We start from the raw sequence: 18,573 nt of genomic DNA, 5'->3' as shown, positions 1-18,573 counted from the left end.
ATCTTAATATTAAGTTTACCAAGTGAAGTGCTTGATCCATCATTAGTCACAAATCCTCATTCTGTTCAGTACAAAATTCACAGGAAAGCTGTGTTCCTATGCTACTTTGAGAATTCTGAAAAAATTGAGCAATTTCCTCCAAAGATGTTGCTTGCAGCCAACTTTGAATGTTACTGTTTTATTTTGCTAACATTTGAGTACTGTATGGCTTCTTGCTTCTGTATTTTGAATGTGATAGACAGAAACAAAGAAAAACAGAACTAAATAACACCAAGCTTTCATTCTAATATAAAAGTTTTCTTTTATTAAGTCCATGCTTACCACACACATATTATGAGTCAATATTATCCATTTACTTAAATAAACTCAAGAAGAAAAAGATTCTGCGTACATACCCCTCTTTCAATCTTGTGTAGCTGCATTACTGAATTAAAATGGCAGATACAATGTACGGATTACCAGCAGAAGCAATTTTACTGCAAAGTGGCAAAGGGCTTAGGTTTTCATCCAAAACAGATTAGTCAAGGCTCTACCCTGCAGCTGAATATTGCAAAGACTAGATCTACACATGAACAGCATTTCCTTTCTCAACAGATGTACAAGTGGAAAATTACTTTGTCACGTTAACAATAATCAGGTTTACAGTCTCCATTCCTATATGCAGCAGAGTACTATATATAAATACTCAATTGCCTCTCTTGAACATCTTAACATCTACGGGATACAAACTCCTTTGACATTCCTCCCAGGAATATTGGATACCCAAATCCCAGATTGAGTTTCAGATTGACCATCCACTGCAAGTCCCAACTGAACTTTCTGGGGTTATCAGAGAGTGGGAATCAGAAGGTGAGGTTAGCTGATGTTTTCTAGCCCATAACTAGATGTCTGTTGAGCCCTACTGTTCTATTGACACACTGGTGAAATTTGACCACTTTACAGAAAGTTTATATTGAATCCATTTGACATGGTATTCACTGCATACTAAATGATCCAGAATTACTGACCAAACATTTTTTAAAGCCACAACGCCTTGTACACGTGGTTTGCATTGCATAAATTATCAATGGCGTTCAAGATTAAACTGGTTCACTGCTCTAATGTAGAGGCTGATGCATTGATATCATACCATCTGAAGCCCATGTTATGCAAGACTGGAAGACAGGGTTTATATGTATTTAAGTATTTAGTTAAGCAGTTTCTTACTGATTTTATAGAAGTCTGGAACCATTGTATGAGCAGCATGTGCAAAATTCAGGCTCTAGGGGGTGTTAAACCATTGAGGAACAACATGAGAAAAAAATCTATTCGCAAAAACAATAGAAATCTGGAACACTGAAAGGGTGGAACATGGGATTAATTTTTTTCAAAGCAATCTAGTTTAGGAGAGGATTAATCAGAGTCAAGAGTTTTATAGAAGTCATTGAAAGTTCAACAAAATAAAATTGCAAATGAAGAGCAAATTAAAAATTTTCTATTAAAAATGCATTGTTGCAGAGATTAACTTGTGGAGTCCTATCCTGGGATGCCTACAACATAGCCTGCTCCATTACAGGATTGGTGCTAAAACATTCATTCACCATGTCCTCATCAGTCTTGGGACAAATATCTGAACAGTGCATTTAAAACTCTGGCCTCCATGAGATGTTGAGATGTAGGACTGAGTTTAATAACTCAAACTAAAGAACAAAAGATTAATAGAGAGATAGGAACAGACAAGTTAGAAAAGCGTTTAGTTGGATTAAGGGGAATTATGAGGCTATCAGGCAGGAAATTGGAAACGGATGTTCTCAGGGAAAAATATGTAGGAAATGTGGCAAATGTTCAGGGGATATTTCTGTATAGGTACGTTTCAATGAGACAGGAAGAAGTAGGGTACAGGAACCGTGGTGTACAAAGGCTGTAATAAATCTAGTCAAAAAGAAAAGCATATAAAAGGTTCAGACAGCTAGGTAATGATAGAGATCTAGATTATAAGGCTTGCAGGAAGGAGCTTAAGAAGGAAATTAGGAGAGCTAGAAGGGGCCTCGAGAAGGCCTTGGCAGGCAGGATTAAGGAAAACCCCAAGGCGTTCTACAAGTATGCGAAGAGCAAGATGATAAGATGTGAAAGAATAGGAAATCAAATGGGAAAATGTGTATGGAACTGGAGGAAATAGCAGAGGTACTTGATGAATACTTTACTTCAGTATTCACTATGGAAAAGGATCTTAGTGATGACTTGCAGCAGACTGAAAAGCTTGAGCATGTAGATATTAAGAAAGAGGATGTGTTGGAGCTTTAGGAAAGCATCAAGTTGGATAAGTCATTGGGACTGGACGAAATGTACCCCAGGCTACTGTGGGAGGCGAGGGAGGGTTGCAGGTGTTGTTCCCTTATTCAAGAAAGAGAGTAGAGGTAGCCCAGGAAATTATAGACCAGTATTACTTCAGTGGTTGGTAAGATGATGGAGAAGATCCTGAGAGGCAGGATTTATGAACATTTGGGGAGGCATAATATGATTAGGAATAGTCAGCATGGTTTTGTCAAAGGCAGGTCGTGCCTTACAAGCCTGATTGAATTTTTTGAGGATGTAACTAGACACATTGATGAAGGAAGAACAGTAGATGTAGCATATATGGATTTCAGCAAGACATTTGATAAGGTACCCCATGCAAGGCTTATTGAGAAAGTAAGGAGGCATGGGATCCAAGGGGACATTGTTTTATGGTTTCAGAACTGGCTTGCCCACAGAAGGCAAAGAATGGTTGTAGACGGGTCATATTCTGCATGGAGGTCAGTCACCAGTGGACCCTTACTCTTCCCGATTTTTCTATATCACCTGGATGAGGAAGTGGAGGGATGGGTTAGTAAATATACTGATGACACAAAGGTTGGAGGTGTTATGCATAGTACAACCCAGATAAGTGTGAGGTGGTTCATTTTGGTAGGTCAAATATAATGGCAGAATATAGTATTAATGGTAAGACTCTTTACAGTGTGGAGGATCAGAGGGATTTTGGGGTCCGAGTCCATAGGACGCTCAAAGCAGCTGCGTAGGTTGACTCTGTGGTTAAGGTGGTGTATGGTGTATTGGCCTTCATCAATCATGGAATTGAATTTAGGAGCCGAGAGGTAATGTTGCAATTATATAGGACCCTGGTCAGACCCAACTGGGTCTGACCAGGAGTACTGTGCTCAGTTCTGGTCGCCTCACTAAAGGAAGGATGTGGAAGCCATAGAAAGGGTGCAGAGGAGATTTACAAGGATGTTGCCTGGATTGGGGAGTATTCTTATGAGAATAGGTTGAGTGAACTCGTCCTTTTCTCCTTGGAGCAATGGAGGATGAGAGGTGACCTGATAGGGGTGTATAACATGATGAGAGGCATTGATCGTGTGGATAGTCAGAGGCTTTTTCCCAGGGCTGAATTGGTTGCCACAAGGTGCTGGGGAGTGGGTACAGAGGAGATGTCAGGGGTATGTTGTTGTTTGTTTATGGGTTTTTTTTTACACAGAGAGTGGTGAGTGCGTGGAATGGGCTGCCAGCAACAATGGTGGAGGCGGATACAATAGGGTCTTTTAAGAGACTTTTGGATAGGTACATGGGAGCTTAGAAAAATAGAGGGCTATAGGTAAGTCTAGGTAGGGATGTGTTCGGCACAACATTGTAGGTTTTCTATGTTTCTTAATCAATATGCTTCCTTAAGGTGACACATCCTAGCAAGCCTTTTCCTGAACCCAGAGGTAATCCTCCAGAGATCACACAAACATTCCCAGTAGGTACACTGTCACTAGGTCCTACAGTAAATTTTGAATATGAAAGATCCTAAGCCACTGATATTGGAGTTCCAAATTAATCAGGATTACTGGAGGGTGGGAGAGGTATGAGGGCGGGTTGAACAGACTAGACAGATTAATAGTTTGGCACAGACTAGGTGGGCCTGGTTCTGTGCTGTAGTGTTCTCGGACTCTAGAGGCAGCAAATTGACAGTATGCGGAAAGGAGAATGATCCTATGCTTTACCTCTTGCTTCTTTCCCCACAGCACACAAATCCTTAAGGCACAGCCAGGGACCAAATAGATTTATTAGTACCGGAAGAACCTTTGAAAATCGGTTAGTTGCTGCTGTGTCCTCTGCAGTCAGCAGATGAACCGATAGCTTTCCAGTTCTTTTCCAGAGCCCAGAATCAAACATTTTAAAAATATCTTTGTTGGTTATATGCAGCAGGCTATCTCGGCAACTCAAGTTGATGCCTGGGGTGAACTAAATGACAGGTTCCAAGATCTTAAGCTGATGACCGCACTATATGTACATTTTACAGTCCCCATTACATAACTCAGTCCGAAACTCTGTGACCTTTGATAAGAAGCACAGGCTAACATGTGTGGGTGCTTGACAGAATGTTCACTGTTTGGAAACTGTACAAACCACAGGCTTTTGACTTGGAGATGTCCAGACACTACAATGAATAAAGGAGAACATTTGCCACTGGTCACAGATTCACAGGTTGGCATGGTTCAAATGGCAGTGACTGGCCAGAATGGCATTTTTTTTTTAAAAAACACTCCTTCCATTATCTTCTCCACCAAGCCCCCAACTTTGAAGATTTTATTCTGGAAAGATGTCCACTCTTTTTAATTAAACTGGCCAACTGTTCAACTGTTTAATGTTTTAAGCTGAGTAAAAACACATGAATCTTGTGCAAAAGTATTGGAGAAACTCAGTATGTCGAGCAGGATCCATGAAGGCAAAGGGATTATCAGGGCTGTGAGAGTAGAGAGAAGATAGTGAAGAGGTGAACAGAGCAGAAGAGTGGGATGAGGAGAGGGTGGTGGGGGGGGTCAGAGGGGCGGGGGAGGGAAAACAGGTAAGCCAGGGGCTTTTAGGCAACAGGTGAAATTAAGTGAAGGAGAGATGGAGCTGGGTGGGGAAGAAGGATGGTGCGGTGTTGAGATAGAGATAGAGGCTGGAAGGTGATGAGTAGAAACAAGACTCTCATTCTGGAATGTTAAGTAAACCAGGTGATATCAGCTTATCTCCTTTTAGCATGTGCAGCTTCATGTTTCTAAGCATCACCTTCCAGCCTCTGCCATTATCTCCCTCCTCTTCTGGATTCACCTATCACCTACCAACCTCCACCTGAGCCCTCCTTGTCACCTCTTTATACGTGCTATATACCCTATACACTCTCACAGCCCTAATGCAGGGTCTCAGACCGAGTTTCTCCAGTAGTTTGTTTTCTTTTTTGCTCTAGATTCCAGCATCTGCAGTCTGTTGTGCCCCTTATACTTCTCTTGTCCTAACCTGAGTGTGACTTCTGGAAAGTTGAGGGTATGAAGAGATGACGAAGACAGAGAAAGGCAACAGAAAAAACTTCAGTGCAGAAACCCTGGCAAATGTTGCTTCTTTAGTGGAGGAGCAGCAGGAGTTTTCCAACTACAGCCACTCAGATCCCTCCCCACTAACCCACCCAGTGAATGCAAATTCCTCCAATCGCTAAAGTGGAGCCATGTCCTTAAAGGGCTTCCCATTACTCAGTCTAACCAACACATTGCATGGGACAGAACCAAGCCATCACAGACCTTACACACTGATCCTTGTAGTTCATTGTTGCAAAGAATCTTTGATAACCATTCAAATTCAATGAAGCATTTGGGGCTGTTCATTAACAGAACTGCTGAACAGATGGGAGATAACAGTATGAGAAATAACGTCTGCAAAACTACAGGATTAAATCAGGGATCCATGACAGCACCAATGCATCCCACTGTTCGTTAATGTGGTACAAATGCCCAAACCACAGCCTAACCTTAGCACAGAACACAAAGAGATTTTCATGTTGAATAGAGGGCAATAAGTACAACAAGAGGAAAACACACTACTCCAGATTGTCCAAGAACAGTATCTGTGGAACGGGTTGTATAAACTGCAGATCAATTTTTTGAGTGCCCTGAGTTTCTTTTCATTAAAATCAAACGTTTAAATTTGAAGTGGTCTGCTGTCTCCAGGCAGCATCCTCACTCTTCCTCCACCCCTGGTTATTTGGTGCTTTTACATTGCTTTCACTTTGATCTGTTTCATCTTCATCTGTCGCTTCTCCTGCTTCTTCTGCTCACGACGGAGAGCAGCCTCCTACAAGAAAGAGGAAACAATTGAACCATGTGAGGGGTATGAGAGAGAAGGGAAAACCTGTAACCAACTGAGCATACACCAATGAGTGTTATAACTTTTCTTACCTACAACACCCAAACTAGAGAAGTAGTGAGGGAATATTACACTGTTAAAGTCCTGCCTTTCGAATGAAATAAAGCCCTGATTCTCCAGCCCCCAATGAGAATTCCTTGAATATCGTGCCAATATTTATCCCTCAACCTTCACTTATCTGAGCACCATATGTTACAATGTGTGGGGTATCTATGTGCAAACTATTGCCACATTTCTGAAATGACAGCTATAGCTTTGCCAAGGTGATGAAAGGGCTTCCACAAGTCCCAGTTCCTGATTTATTTTTTTTAACCTTTTCACTGAAACAGAAGTGCATTCTGAGGAATACAAAAAAAAAATGAATGGGGGTCTGAATCCTAAATTCACAGACTGGCGTTGTTGATGGCGCACATCACCAAACCAGGGCCTTCCTGTCATTCCACCATGTCCATGTTTAGCCGTTTGCTTTCTGGACAACATTGATGAGTAAATAAGTTGGGCACAGCAAAGCAAACAGAGTTCACTCCCGACATGCATTTTAGGAGCAGTAACAAGGTGATGACATACACAGTGAATACTAGAACCCCAGGAAATATTGAGGGTCCTTAAAGTACATGTCCAAGGGTAGCTGCATAAAATGGTGAAGGCAGCATAGGGATAATTACTAAATTATTACCCATATCATGGAATAGAAAAGTCGGGTGGGGGGAGGGTTATAGGACACCAGAGGTTCTGCAGAGGCTGTAAGTTTTGAACAACACACACAAAAAATACTGGAGTAACTCGGCAGGTCAAGTAGCATCTATGAAGGGAAATAAACAGTTGACATTTCATGCCAAAACTGGAAAGGAAGGAGGGAGAAGCCAGAATAAGGTAGGGGAAGGGGGGTGGAGGGGTATGAAGACTCCAAGCTGACAGGTGAGAGAGGAAGATGGGTGGATGGGGGAAGGGGGATGAACTGAGAAGCTGGGAGGTGATAGGTGGAAGAGGTGAAGGGCTAAAAGAAGAGAAATCTAATATGAGGGGAGAGTAGAACATGTATCAGTACTACAGTAAAGAGAATTACAGAGTCATAGAAACATAGAAAACCTACAGCACAATACAGGCCCTTCGGCCCACAAAGTTGTGCTGAACATGTCCCTACATTAGAAATTACTAGGTGTACCCATAGCCCTCTATTAGTCACGAGAGAAGAGCTGGCTAAAGTTGATTGGAAGGGAACACCAACAGGGATGACGCAGAACAGCAATGCCTGGACATTTACAGTAGCAGGTACATAAAAAGGGCTCGGAGGATCATCAGGGACTCCAGTCACCCCTACCACAAACTGTTTCAGCTGTCTCCGTCTTCCGTACCACAGCATTAAGGCCAGGACCGACAGGCTACGGGGCAGCTTCTTCCACCAGGCCATCAGATTTAGTAATACACACTGATCTGACAGCATATCTGATTGTACATTGTATCTGACTGTACTTAACTGTATACAAATCAGTTATGTATACAATCTTAGTGTTTCAAAAGTACAATTTAACGTCAGAGAAATGTATACAATATACATCCACAATATACAATATAATTCGTGACCATCCACAAAAGAGTGGCCCCAAAGAATGAATGACAGTTAAACGTTAGAACCCCAAAGTCCCCCCAGCTCCCCTCCCTCCCGCGCAATATCCTCCCACATTTCCCTTCCGTATTACTTGTACATAGTGATGGAGACGCAACCAAGATTTTTACTCCCTCATGTTTGAGATGGATGTAAGAAATATAACTCTTTGGCGTTCTCTTCATCAAAAGGCAGAAAGAACAGAGGCTTTGAATGATTTTAAGGTAGAGGGTGCTTATCCTTGATAAGCAAAGGGATAAAAATTCATTGGCATTTGCAATCAGTTCAAATATTATCCTATTGAGAGGTGAAGGCTTGAGGGTCTGAGTAGTCTGCTTGTAATTTGCATGGTACCACATACTGCAATCTCTGTCCTAAAATTGTCCCATCAATTGAACATTAAAAAATCCTACACCACACAAATGAGGCTTAGGCAACTGTGGTTCAGCAAGTAATCCTCCTTGCTGCCTACATTCTCAGTTGGAGCAATTGGTACCACTTGTTGGAAATTCAGGTCAGAATCATTATCACTGGCTTACATAATGTGAAATTTGTTACACAGTAGCAGTATAGTGCAGACATAAAATTGCAAAATAAAAATTAGAAGTAAGCTGACGGCTTAAGCTATTCTTGCTTTTCTCAGTGCAATGATTATGCAAAAATAGGGGAAGGCAATATCCAGTTGCAAGTGAATATAGTTTCCTGGAAAAACTTCACCGCGGTGCAGTTACGGCAACTACAGCATCTCAACCAAGACACACTTACTTTTGCGGTCTGGGAACACTCGATGCCAGTAATGAGTGTGCACTGCCAGCATGCACCTCAAAAACAGCCACTTATCACTACTTCACTGTCATGGATACAAATAGATTACCCCTTCCACCACTGACAGAGCAGTTAGTGTAACAAATCTCCAAGATGCATTGTTGCAATTCGCTAAGGCCTTAACACTATCTTCCGAATCTGCACTCTATGACTCTGGAAAGCAGTAGACCTGTGGGAGCAAGTTACAAACCATCCTGATTAGGTTGCCAAGTCAAAATCCTCAAATGTCTTAACTGGGAGCAAATTCACAACACCTGCAGCTGACTGAAACAACAGCTTGACACAGTGTTCTCAATGATAACTATAGGAGGGCAATTATCATTTTAACTTTCAGTGACAGCCCAGACAGGCTCACCACAGCTAACACACATATGAAGTGATGGGCAGTACGTGGCTACAAATGGTACCGTGGCTCTTACGACAGGTTGCAGATAAAAAGAATATGTGCTGAGCCTTACAGATCAGGATAACCTCTGATTCATGTCTTACATGGACCTCTATGACAGGATTGACTGCCTCTTGGCTGGGAAATAATACAGAAAAAATGAGAGGTTTACATTGAAGCAGAGTGGGACAATACAGGCAAGGTTAACTTGAGTCCTTGTTTCAAATAACTTCTTTCCGATAATCTCAGCTGTATCTGAACCCAGGCTGCAGAAATAAAAGGCCAGTACTCTGCAAGATGCCAAAGTGAACCAAGTCAACCGGGGATCATTTTGTACCTCAAGCCTGCGCTGTTTCTCTGGGTCCTCCTCGTTCATAATTCTTTCTTTCTCTGCTCGTTTCTTCTCCTCCCTGCGAATCTGCGCAGCTTCCTGACGTTGTGCATGTGTCATCTTTAGGAAGTTCTCCTCTACACGAGCACGATTTTTATCAGCTTTCAGCTTTCCCTATTTTGGCAGATGGGGAGAAGTATGAATGAGTCAGTATAATACCATTCAAACACTGCATTGGAGGCTGAGGGGAAGAAATATGGAAGGCAGAGGGGAGGATCAGTGTAAGAGATCAGAGCAGGAAAAAGGAGGGTGAAATGGAATTAGGAAGTTTCAAACAATTTGATTTATTGATACTCTCAGGTATACAGAATCGTTCCATGTAGAAAAAGGCCATTTAGTCTACAACATCCATGCACCCATCAGCATTAATCCTATCTTCCTGTACTTGCCCAGTCTTCTATGCATGCCAAGACAATTCAGGTGTTCATCTTTAATGCTGTCAATAACTGTTTCCACCCCTCTCTCCAGAAGTGTATTCCAGGTACTCCCTACTCTTTGGGATAAGAATTTAACTTCAGCCAATATGGAGACAAAATTGAGAAGGGTGGTGAGATCAGAACGGAAGTTGTTGTATTTGAATACACACAGTATACAAAATGAGATGGGCAATCTTATAATACAGTTAGAAACTGGGAAGTTGAACAGCAGCCAGAGATTGGGAGCGAGAGAGAGTGTGACTCACAAAGGTTATCAAGTGTGCATCATTAAGCCGAGTTTCACAGGAGATTTGGCGTTGGGACAGCAGCCAATAAGAGATCAGGAGCAAGAGAAAGAGTGACTCATGCAGGTCGGCATCAAAAGGTAGCACTGTGCAGGAGTTTCAGCACTTGAACAGTGGTCAATAAGAGATGGGGATTCACTAGCAAGTGCAAGTTAAAATAAGGTGGGACAATCGGAGTGGCCTTTGTTAGAATGGACAGCGTTGGGGCGGACAGGTCAGAGCAAAATTGGGTGAGTCAAGAGGGTGAAAGGGTTTAAACAGCCAATGCAGATATCCCTGTCAACAACACTTTGGACACTGTTGGGGTGGGGAAGACCTAGCAGAGGAAAATCACAGCGGTCCAGTTTTCAGCACTGAGTCTAGTTCTGTGGCTCAGAAAGGAGGGGAGAAGAAGAGGTGAGCTGTGGTGATAAGGGAATCAATAGTTAGGGAAACAAAGAGGAGGGAGGCGGTTCTGTGGATGAGAACAAGATTCCTGGATGGTATGTTGTCTCCTGGGTGCCAGGGTCAGGGACATCTCAGATTGAATCCTTAGCATTCTTAAGTGGGAGGATGAGCAGCCAGAGGTCATGATCCACGTAGGTACCAATGACATAGGTAGGAAGAGTGACAAGGTTCTCTATAGGGAGTTCAGGGAGTTAGCTGCTAAGTTGAACGAAAAGACCTCCTGGGTTGTGATCCCAGGACTGCTACCATGCCATGTGCTTGTGAGGTCAGAAACAGGAAACATGAGGTTGTACAGTTTAACATGTGACTAAGGAGTTGGTGTAGGAGTGAGGGCTTCAGAATTTCAGATCATTAGGCTCTCTCCCAGGGAAGGTGGGATCTGTACAGAAGAGATGGTTTGAGCCTAAATAGGAGGGGGAACTAATAACCTAGTGGGAAGGTTTGCTAGGGATGCACGGTGGGGGTTTAAACTAGAATTGCAAGGGGATGGGAACCAGAATGTCAGAACAGTTAGTGGAGAGGTTGTGGAGACAGATGTTGGTAAGACCTCAGTCAAAGTCAGGAACCAAAAGGTTCCTTTTGGGGTGTGGTGTGACTATTGTTCGGAGTTGCATATGTTTCAATGTAAGAAGTATTGTAGGAAGGCAGATGAGTTCAGGACATGGATCAACACGTGGCATTATGATATCATAGACATTAGTGAGATGTGGTTGCAGGAGGGGCAGGACTGGCAGCTCAATATTCTGGGGTTCCGTTGTTTTAGATAAGATAGAGGCTAAAAGGGGGATGGGTGGCATTACTAGTCAGGGAAAATGTCACAGCAGTGGTCAATCAGAACAGATTGGAGAACTCATCTAGTGAGGCTTCATGGGTGTAACTGAGAAATAAGAAAGATATGACTACGTTAATGGGGCTATATCATGGACCACCCAGTAGTCCTAGGGACTTAGAAAAACAAATTTGTAGTGTACTTGTTAAGTGGGGGTCTTCAAAAGTAAAAATTTGAAAGTACAAAGTCTGTATATGCCTGTTAGAATAAAAGGCAAGATACAGGTTTAGGGAACCTTTGTTTTTGAGAGATATTGAGGCCCTGATTAAGGGGGGGAAAAAGGTGCATAACAGGTTTAGACAGATAGGAACAACTGAGGTGCTTATAGAGTATAAGAAATGCAAGAAAACACTTAAGAAATCAGGATGACTAAAAGAAGGCATGAAGTTGCTCTAGCGGACAAGGTGATGGAGAATCCCAAGGGGTTCTTCAGATATATTAAAAACAAAAGGATTGCAAGGGCCAAAATTTGTCCTCTGGAAGACCAGAACGGTAATTCATGCGTGGAGCTAAAAGAGATGGGGAAGATCTTAAATGCACTCTTTGCATCTGAATTTACTTGGGAGATGGACACAGAGTCTATAGAAGTGAAGCAAAGCAGCATCAGCTTCACGGACCCTGTACAGATTACAGAGGAGATGTTTGCTACCCTGAAGCAAATCAGGGTGGATAAATCCCCAGGGCCCTTGCAGAGATATTTAAATCATCCCTTGTGACAGGTGAGGTACTAGGCGATAGCCACTCTTGTTCTGCTGTTTAAAAAAAAGTTCTAAACATAAACCAAGAAATTATAGGCCTGAAATTATAGTCTGACATCAGTTGTGGGAAAGTTATTGGAATGTATTCAAAGGGACCTGTTATGTTAGTCTTTGGACTTCCTGATTAGGGATAGTCAGCATGGCTTCATGCGTGGTAGGTCATGTCTAACCAATCTTAATAGATTTTTGAGGAAGTGGTCAGGGAAGTGGATAAAGGCATGCAGTGGATGTAGTCTGCATGGACTTTAGCAAGGCATTTGACAAGGTCCCACATGGGAGGCTGGCCAACAAGGTTCAGTCGCTCGGCATTCAGGATGAGGTAGTAAACTGGATTAGACATTGGCTTTGTGGGAGAAGCCAGAGAGTGATAGTAGAGGGTTGCCTCTCTGACTGGAGGCCTGTGACTAGTGGTATGCCGCAGGGATCGGTGCTGGGTCCATTGTTGTTTGTAATCTATATCAACTATCTGGATGATAACGTGGTTAACTGGATCAGCAAATTAGTGAACGACACCAAGATTGGGGGTGTAGTGGACAGTGAGGAAGCCTATCAAAGCTTGCAGTGGGATCTGGAGCAGCTGGAAAATGGGCTGAAAAATGGCAGATGGAATTTAATGCAGACAAGTGTGAGGGTTGCACTTTGGTAGGACCAACCAGGGTAGGTCTTACACAGTGAACGGTAGGGGACTGAGGAGAGTGGTAGAACAAAGGGATCTGGGAGAGCAGGTCCATAATTTATCGAAAGTGGCATCACAGGTTGATAGGGTCATAAAAAAAGCTTTTGGCAAAATGACCTTCATAAATCAAAGTATTGAGTACAGAAGATGGCATATAATGTTGAAGTTGTATACAACGTTGATGAGGCCTAACTTGAGAATACTGTATGCAGTTTTGTCACCTACCTACAGGAAAGATGTAAATAAAATTGAAGTACACAGAAAATTTAAGGAGAGATTGAATAGGTTAGAATTTAATTCTCTGGAATGTAGAAGATTGAGGGGAGATTTGATAGAGGTATATAAAAATAATAGGAGTATAGACAGGGTAAATGCAAGCAGGCTTTTATCACCCCCTACTGAGTTTGGATGAGACTACAAGCAGAGGTCATAGTTTAAGTGGAACACAAGGGGAAACTTCTTCACTCAGAGGGCCATGAGAGTGTGGAATGAGCTGCCAACGCAAGTGGTGCATGCGAGCTTGATTTCAACGGTTAAAAGAAGTTTGGATAGGTACATGGATGGGAGGGGAATGGAGGGTTATGGTCTGGGTGTAGGTTGATGGGACTAGGCAATTTAGGTTTGGCACGGACTAGATGTGCTGAAGTACTTGTTTCTGTGCTGTAATTTCTTTTTGGACTCTATAACTCCAAGTATGATAACGTGGGCATCACAGATTCACGACTGAAAGAAGATCACAGCTGAGCATCCAAGGACACACATCACATCGATACGATAGATAGGTAGTAAGAGGGGGGTGGGATTGCTTTGTTGGCAAAAAATGAAATCAAATCCTTAAAAAGAAGTGACATCAGATTAGAAGATGCCAAATCCTTAAGAAACTGCAAGAAGAAAAGATCCTGATGGGAGTTATACACCAGCCTAGAAACAGCAGCCGGGATGCGGGGTACAAATTACAAATGGGCATGCCAAAAAGGGGAATGTTATGATAGTCATGGGGGAATTTTCAATATGCAGGTAGATTGGGGAAATCAGGATGGTGCTAGATCCCAATAGAGGGAATCTGTAGTATGCCTACAAGATAGCTTTTTAGAGGAGGTTGTGGTTGAGCCCACTAGGGAAAAGGCAATTCTGGATTGAATGTTGTGTAGTGAACCAGATTTGCTTTGGAGTTTAAGGTAAAGGATCCCTTAAGAGGCAGTGATCATATTATGATAGAATTCACCCTGCAGTTTGAAAGAGAGAGAGAGAAGTTAAAATCAAGTGCATCGGTATTGCACTTGAATGAACTTAACAACAGATGCATAAGAGAGGTGCTGGCCAGTTTATTGGAAAGGGACACTAGCAAGGACATTGGCAAAGTAGCAATGGCTAGAGTTTCTGTTAGCAATTCAGAAGATGCAGGATCAGTTCATTCCAAAGAAGCAGCAGCATTCTAAAGGCAAGATGAGGCAACTGTGGCTGACAAGAGAAGTCAAAAACAGCATAAAAGCAAATGAGGGCATACAATATAGCAAAAATTAGTGGGAATCTGGAGGATTAAAAAGTTTTTAAAAACCAGATAAACCAGATATGAGCAAAAATGATGCACTGTGCTCTTACCTCTCTGTTGAGACGATACTTCTTTGCCTTGTCAATGCTATAAATAACCATGTTCATTAATGGCAGTAAGGACTCCATGTCCTTTGGATAAGTGTTGCCGATTCCAGGCACTGCAGAGAAGTAGATACAGTATATGACCTGATCTCAACCATGTTACGTATGCAAAAATAGCATATCAAGTATGTAAAATGGTCAGATTTAACCTCTGCCTAGGGGAGCTATCTACATTCTTCTAAATTATTGGTTGAAATGTTATTTTTGCCATAAGTTTATAAAATTAAATGTAGATGTCTTTTTTATTTTACTGAACAGTAATGCTTTAGTAAATTTGTCAGATGATTGTCATTTTAAATCTAGAAACAGGTGAAAACACCATCACAATAGTACAGCACCTGGATGGCAGGATCAGCTACTTGAAGAGCCAGTCGTGCTGCACGTTGTGCAGACAGGCCTGGAGCTTGACTAAACACGGAGGCAGCAAAAGATTATTGTAGTTTGGGGAATCACATATACACTGAGCAGAAGTTGGAAACGTAGGGCTTGGGTTAGGAACAGTGCAGCCTCTCCAGGGTACTACCTCATAATGAGATGATGCTTCTCAGGGGCTGACACCTCAGTTATTATCCTTTGTACCACTGTATTAACAGGATGGCCATCTTCAGAGTCGGTGATATCCAAATACTCGGCTGCTCCAACCCATTCACATGCAACACAGCTGTGTTGACAACGCTTATCAAGCTTGTATTTCATCTCTAGGTCCAAGGGAGCACAAGATGCTCACTCCCAGATAAGTACATCAATGGGAATAAAAAATAACCCTTAGAAACTTACCATTAAATGTAAACAGTAGTGTCTTTTTAGTGTCAGGCAGCTTGAGGGGTTGACCCTCTCTGAACAGAAAGAAAAGACATTCAACAAATTAAAGACACACCATCTTCACTATAGCTTCCCTCTAACTATTCAGGTCTGCAACAAATTAGGTGCTGCACAGTATTTTGCAATGACAAATGACTATTAAAGATATTGATTTTACTTTGGTCCAAGCAGAAATAAACCTCTTCACACCCCATTCTTCTGAGGCCACCATAACAAGTACTACAGCAAGGATTTCATATTCTATTTTGTGTTTGATGTAAGGAAGTTTAGGCCATATAAATGTTCCCAAAAGAATGTATGCTTCCTGACTCAACCTCAGTTACAGATTTCAGACCAACAGCATTTTCCTGTACTTCATACTGGTTCAGTAGCAGGTCCCCAAGTACAGAGCATCAGCAGTCTATAGGTTGGATGACAGCCATCAGCAGCTTATAGGATTGATCGTGTTTGAAATGCAGCCAGAGATTGGGTGCAAAAAGAGTTCACTCACTCGGGTCAATGAGTACACTTTGCGAGAGTTTCACTGTTTGAATAGTGGCCAATTAGAGATGGGGTGCGAGACAGAGGTAACTTGCACAGGTCGTCTAGCGTGCATTATAATTCAGCGCTTCGCAGGAGTTTTGGCATTTGAACAGCAGCAAACCAGAGATCAGAAACAAGAAGTGACTCACTCAAGTTGGCGAGTATGCATTAAAAAGCAGCCTTTCGCAGGATATGCGGCATTTGAACAGTGGCCAGAGATAGGGAGTGAGACAAGAGGTAACTCACATAAGTAGGTGAGTGTGCATTAAAAAGCAGCGCTTCACTGGAATTTCAATGTTTAACCAGTGGCCAGAAGCAGGAGAAGAGTTCACTCACACAGGTCGATGACTGTGCATTAAAAAGCGATTCGCAGGAGCTTTGGCATTTGAACAGCAGCCAATTAGAGATGGGGAGCGAGACAAAAGGTAACTAATAAAGGTCGAAAAGTAAGCATTAAAAAGCAATGCTTCACAGGAATTTTGGTATTTGAACAGCAGCTAATCAGAGACTGAGTGTGAGAGATGAGGTGACTCACACAGGTCGTCAAATGTACACAAAAAAGCTGCGCTTCGTGGGAATTTTGGCATTTGAACAGCAGTTAATCAGAGACTGAGTGTGAGAGATGAGGTGACTCACACAGGTCATCAAATGTACACAAAAAAGCCGCGCTTCGTGGGAATTTTGGCATTTGAACAGCGACCAATCAGAGATCAGGAGCAAGAGGCGAGGTGGCTCACACAGGTCAGTAAATGTGCATTAAAATTCAGCGCTTCGCAGGAGTTTCAGCATTTGTACTGCGGCCAGAGATCGGGAGCAAGAGGTGAGGTGGCTCACACAGGTCAGCAAATGTGCATTAAAATTCAGCGCTTCGCAGGAGTTTCAGCATTTGTACTGCGGCCAGAGATCGGGAGCAAGAGGTGAGGTGGCTCACACAGGTCAGCAAATGTGCATTAAAATTCAGCGCTTTGTGGGAATTTTGGCATTTGAACAGGGGTCAACCAGAGACTGGGAGCAAGAGATGAGGTGATTCCACCGGTTGGTGAGTGTGCATTAAAAAGCAGCGCTTTGCGGCAGTTTCGGCGATTCACCAGCAGCTAGAGATCAGGAGCAAGGGAAGTGGTGACTCACTCAGGTCAGCAAATGTGCATTAAAATTCAGCGCTTCGCAGGAATTTTGGCATTTGGATGGTGGCCAGTCAGAGATCGGGAACAAGTGAGGTGACTCACACAGGTTGGTAAATGTGCATTAAAAAGCAGTGCTTTGCAGAAGTTTCAGCATTTGAACTGCAACCAGTCAGAGACCTGGAGCAAGAGCTAACTCACACAGGTTGGCAATGTGCATTAAAGAGCAGCGCGCTTTGTGGGAGTTTTCGTGTTTGAACAGCACCAATCAGAGATCAGGATTCATTAGCAAGGGCAAATAAATATAAGGCAGGGGAAAGTGGAGTGGCCGTTGGAGTGGACAGTGTTAGAGTGGGGATTTTGAGGCTTCAGCTCTTCAAGGTTCAGTGAGGAGTGGCTTGAATGAAAGGAGGTGAAAATCTGTAGGTAGATTTCTTTTCAGTTTATTTATTGTTTCCTTCTTTATATTTGCACAGTTAGAGCAATAAGGATGCCAGACAGGATAGATGAAGGCTCCTCTTCCGGGATGTAGGGAGGCAGGGAGACCTTTATTGTCCCTGACGACTTCACCTGCAAAAAGTACATCTTGTAGCTGCAGCTTCTAACACTCTGCATTAAGGAGTTGGAGCTGGAACTGGATGAACTCCAGATCAATCGAAAGGCTGAAAAGGTGATAGACAGGACATAGAGAGAGGTAGTTACACCCAAGGTGCAGGACACAGGAAACCCGGTGACAGTCAGGAGGGGGAAAGGGATTAAACATCCAGTGCAGAGTAGCCCTGTGGCCATCCCCCTCAACAACAGGTATATTACTTTGGATACTGTTAGGAGGGATGACTTAGCAAAAGAAAGTCACAGAGGTCAGGTCTCTGGCACCAAGTCTGGCTCTGTGGAGTTTAAACTGGAGTTGCAGGAGGATGGGAACCAGAGTGCCAGAACAGATAGTGGAGAGGTTGTTAAGACCCGACAAAATCAGGAATCAAGAGGTTGAGCATGGTGTGACTAGTGTCTTGAGTTCCAGAAAAGTCAGTGGAGTTTGGGGCATGGATCAACACATGGAATTATGATATTGTAGACATTAGTGAGGCTTGATTGCAGGAGGGGTAGAAATTAAAGAGGGAAGGGTGTTGTTAATAGTCAGGGAAAATGTCACAGCAGTGCTCAGTCAGGACAGACTGGAGACCCTGTCCTCAGTTCCACCCATAAAGCCTTTTTAGGGCTTTATGGGTGGAACTGAGGAATAAGAAAGGGTTGACCATGTTAATGAGGTTATATTATAGAACATCCAAACGTCCAAAGGATTTAGAGAAACAAATTTGTAAAGAGATCGCAACTGTTGCAAGAAACACAAGGCTGTGATAGTAGGTGATTTTAACTTTCCACATACTGATTGGGACTCCTGTACTGTAAAAATACTAGATGGGATATGGTTTGTCAAATATGTTCAGTAAAGTTTCCTTAATCAGTACACAGAAGTCCCAACAAGAGAGTGTGTAACACTGGACCTTCTATTAGGGAATATGACAGGGCAGTTAACAGAAATTTGTGTAGGGAACACTTTGAATCTAGTGATCATAATGCCATTAGTTTTAAGATAATTATGGGAAAGGATAGGTCTGGTCCTTGGGTTG

General features: G+C 42.7%; 1 protein-coding gene and 1 long non-coding RNA gene across 3 annotated transcripts in view; one reads left to right on the top strand and one right to left on the bottom strand.

Moving 5' to 3' along the window:
* Positions 1 to 276: 276 nt before the first annotated feature.
* ccdc47 (coiled-coil domain containing 47) overlaps positions 277 to 18,573 on the bottom strand; it is a 46,294-nt gene continuing 27,997 nt past the window's right edge. For both annotated transcript variants that reach the window (XM_059955774.1, XM_059955775.1), the window contains exons 10-13: positions 15,255 to 15,313; positions 14,424 to 14,533; positions 9,337 to 9,504; positions 277 to 6,111 (exon numbers count right to left, since the gene is read on the bottom strand). In XM_059955774.1, coding sequence (XP_059811757.1) covers positions 6,031 to 6,111; positions 9,337 to 9,504; positions 14,424 to 14,533; positions 15,255 to 15,313 — 418 coding nt within the window. In that variant the 3' untranslated portion in view covers positions 277 to 6,030. The remainder of the gene's footprint in view (positions 6,112 to 9,336; positions 9,505 to 14,423; positions 14,534 to 15,254; positions 15,314 to 18,573) is intronic.
* Positions 15,320 to 18,573, top strand: part of LOC132384575 (uncharacterized) — a 52,284-nt gene continuing 49,030 nt past the window's right edge. Inside the window, exon 1 of the long non-coding RNA XR_009508933.1 lies at positions 15,320 to 16,738. This is a non-coding gene — a long non-coding RNA (uncharacterized LOC132384575). The remainder of the gene's footprint in view (positions 16,739 to 18,573) is intronic.

Source organism: Hypanus sabinus, chromosome X1, assembly GCF_030144855.1.
Source record: "Hypanus sabinus isolate sHypSab1 chromosome X1, sHypSab1.hap1, whole genome shotgun sequence".
NCBI classification, from domain to species: domain Eukaryota; kingdom Metazoa; phylum Chordata; class Chondrichthyes; order Myliobatiformes; family Dasyatidae; genus Hypanus; species Hypanus sabinus.
Note: the sequence above shows the minus strand (reverse complement) of the source record. Positions and strands in the feature narration are given on the sequence as shown.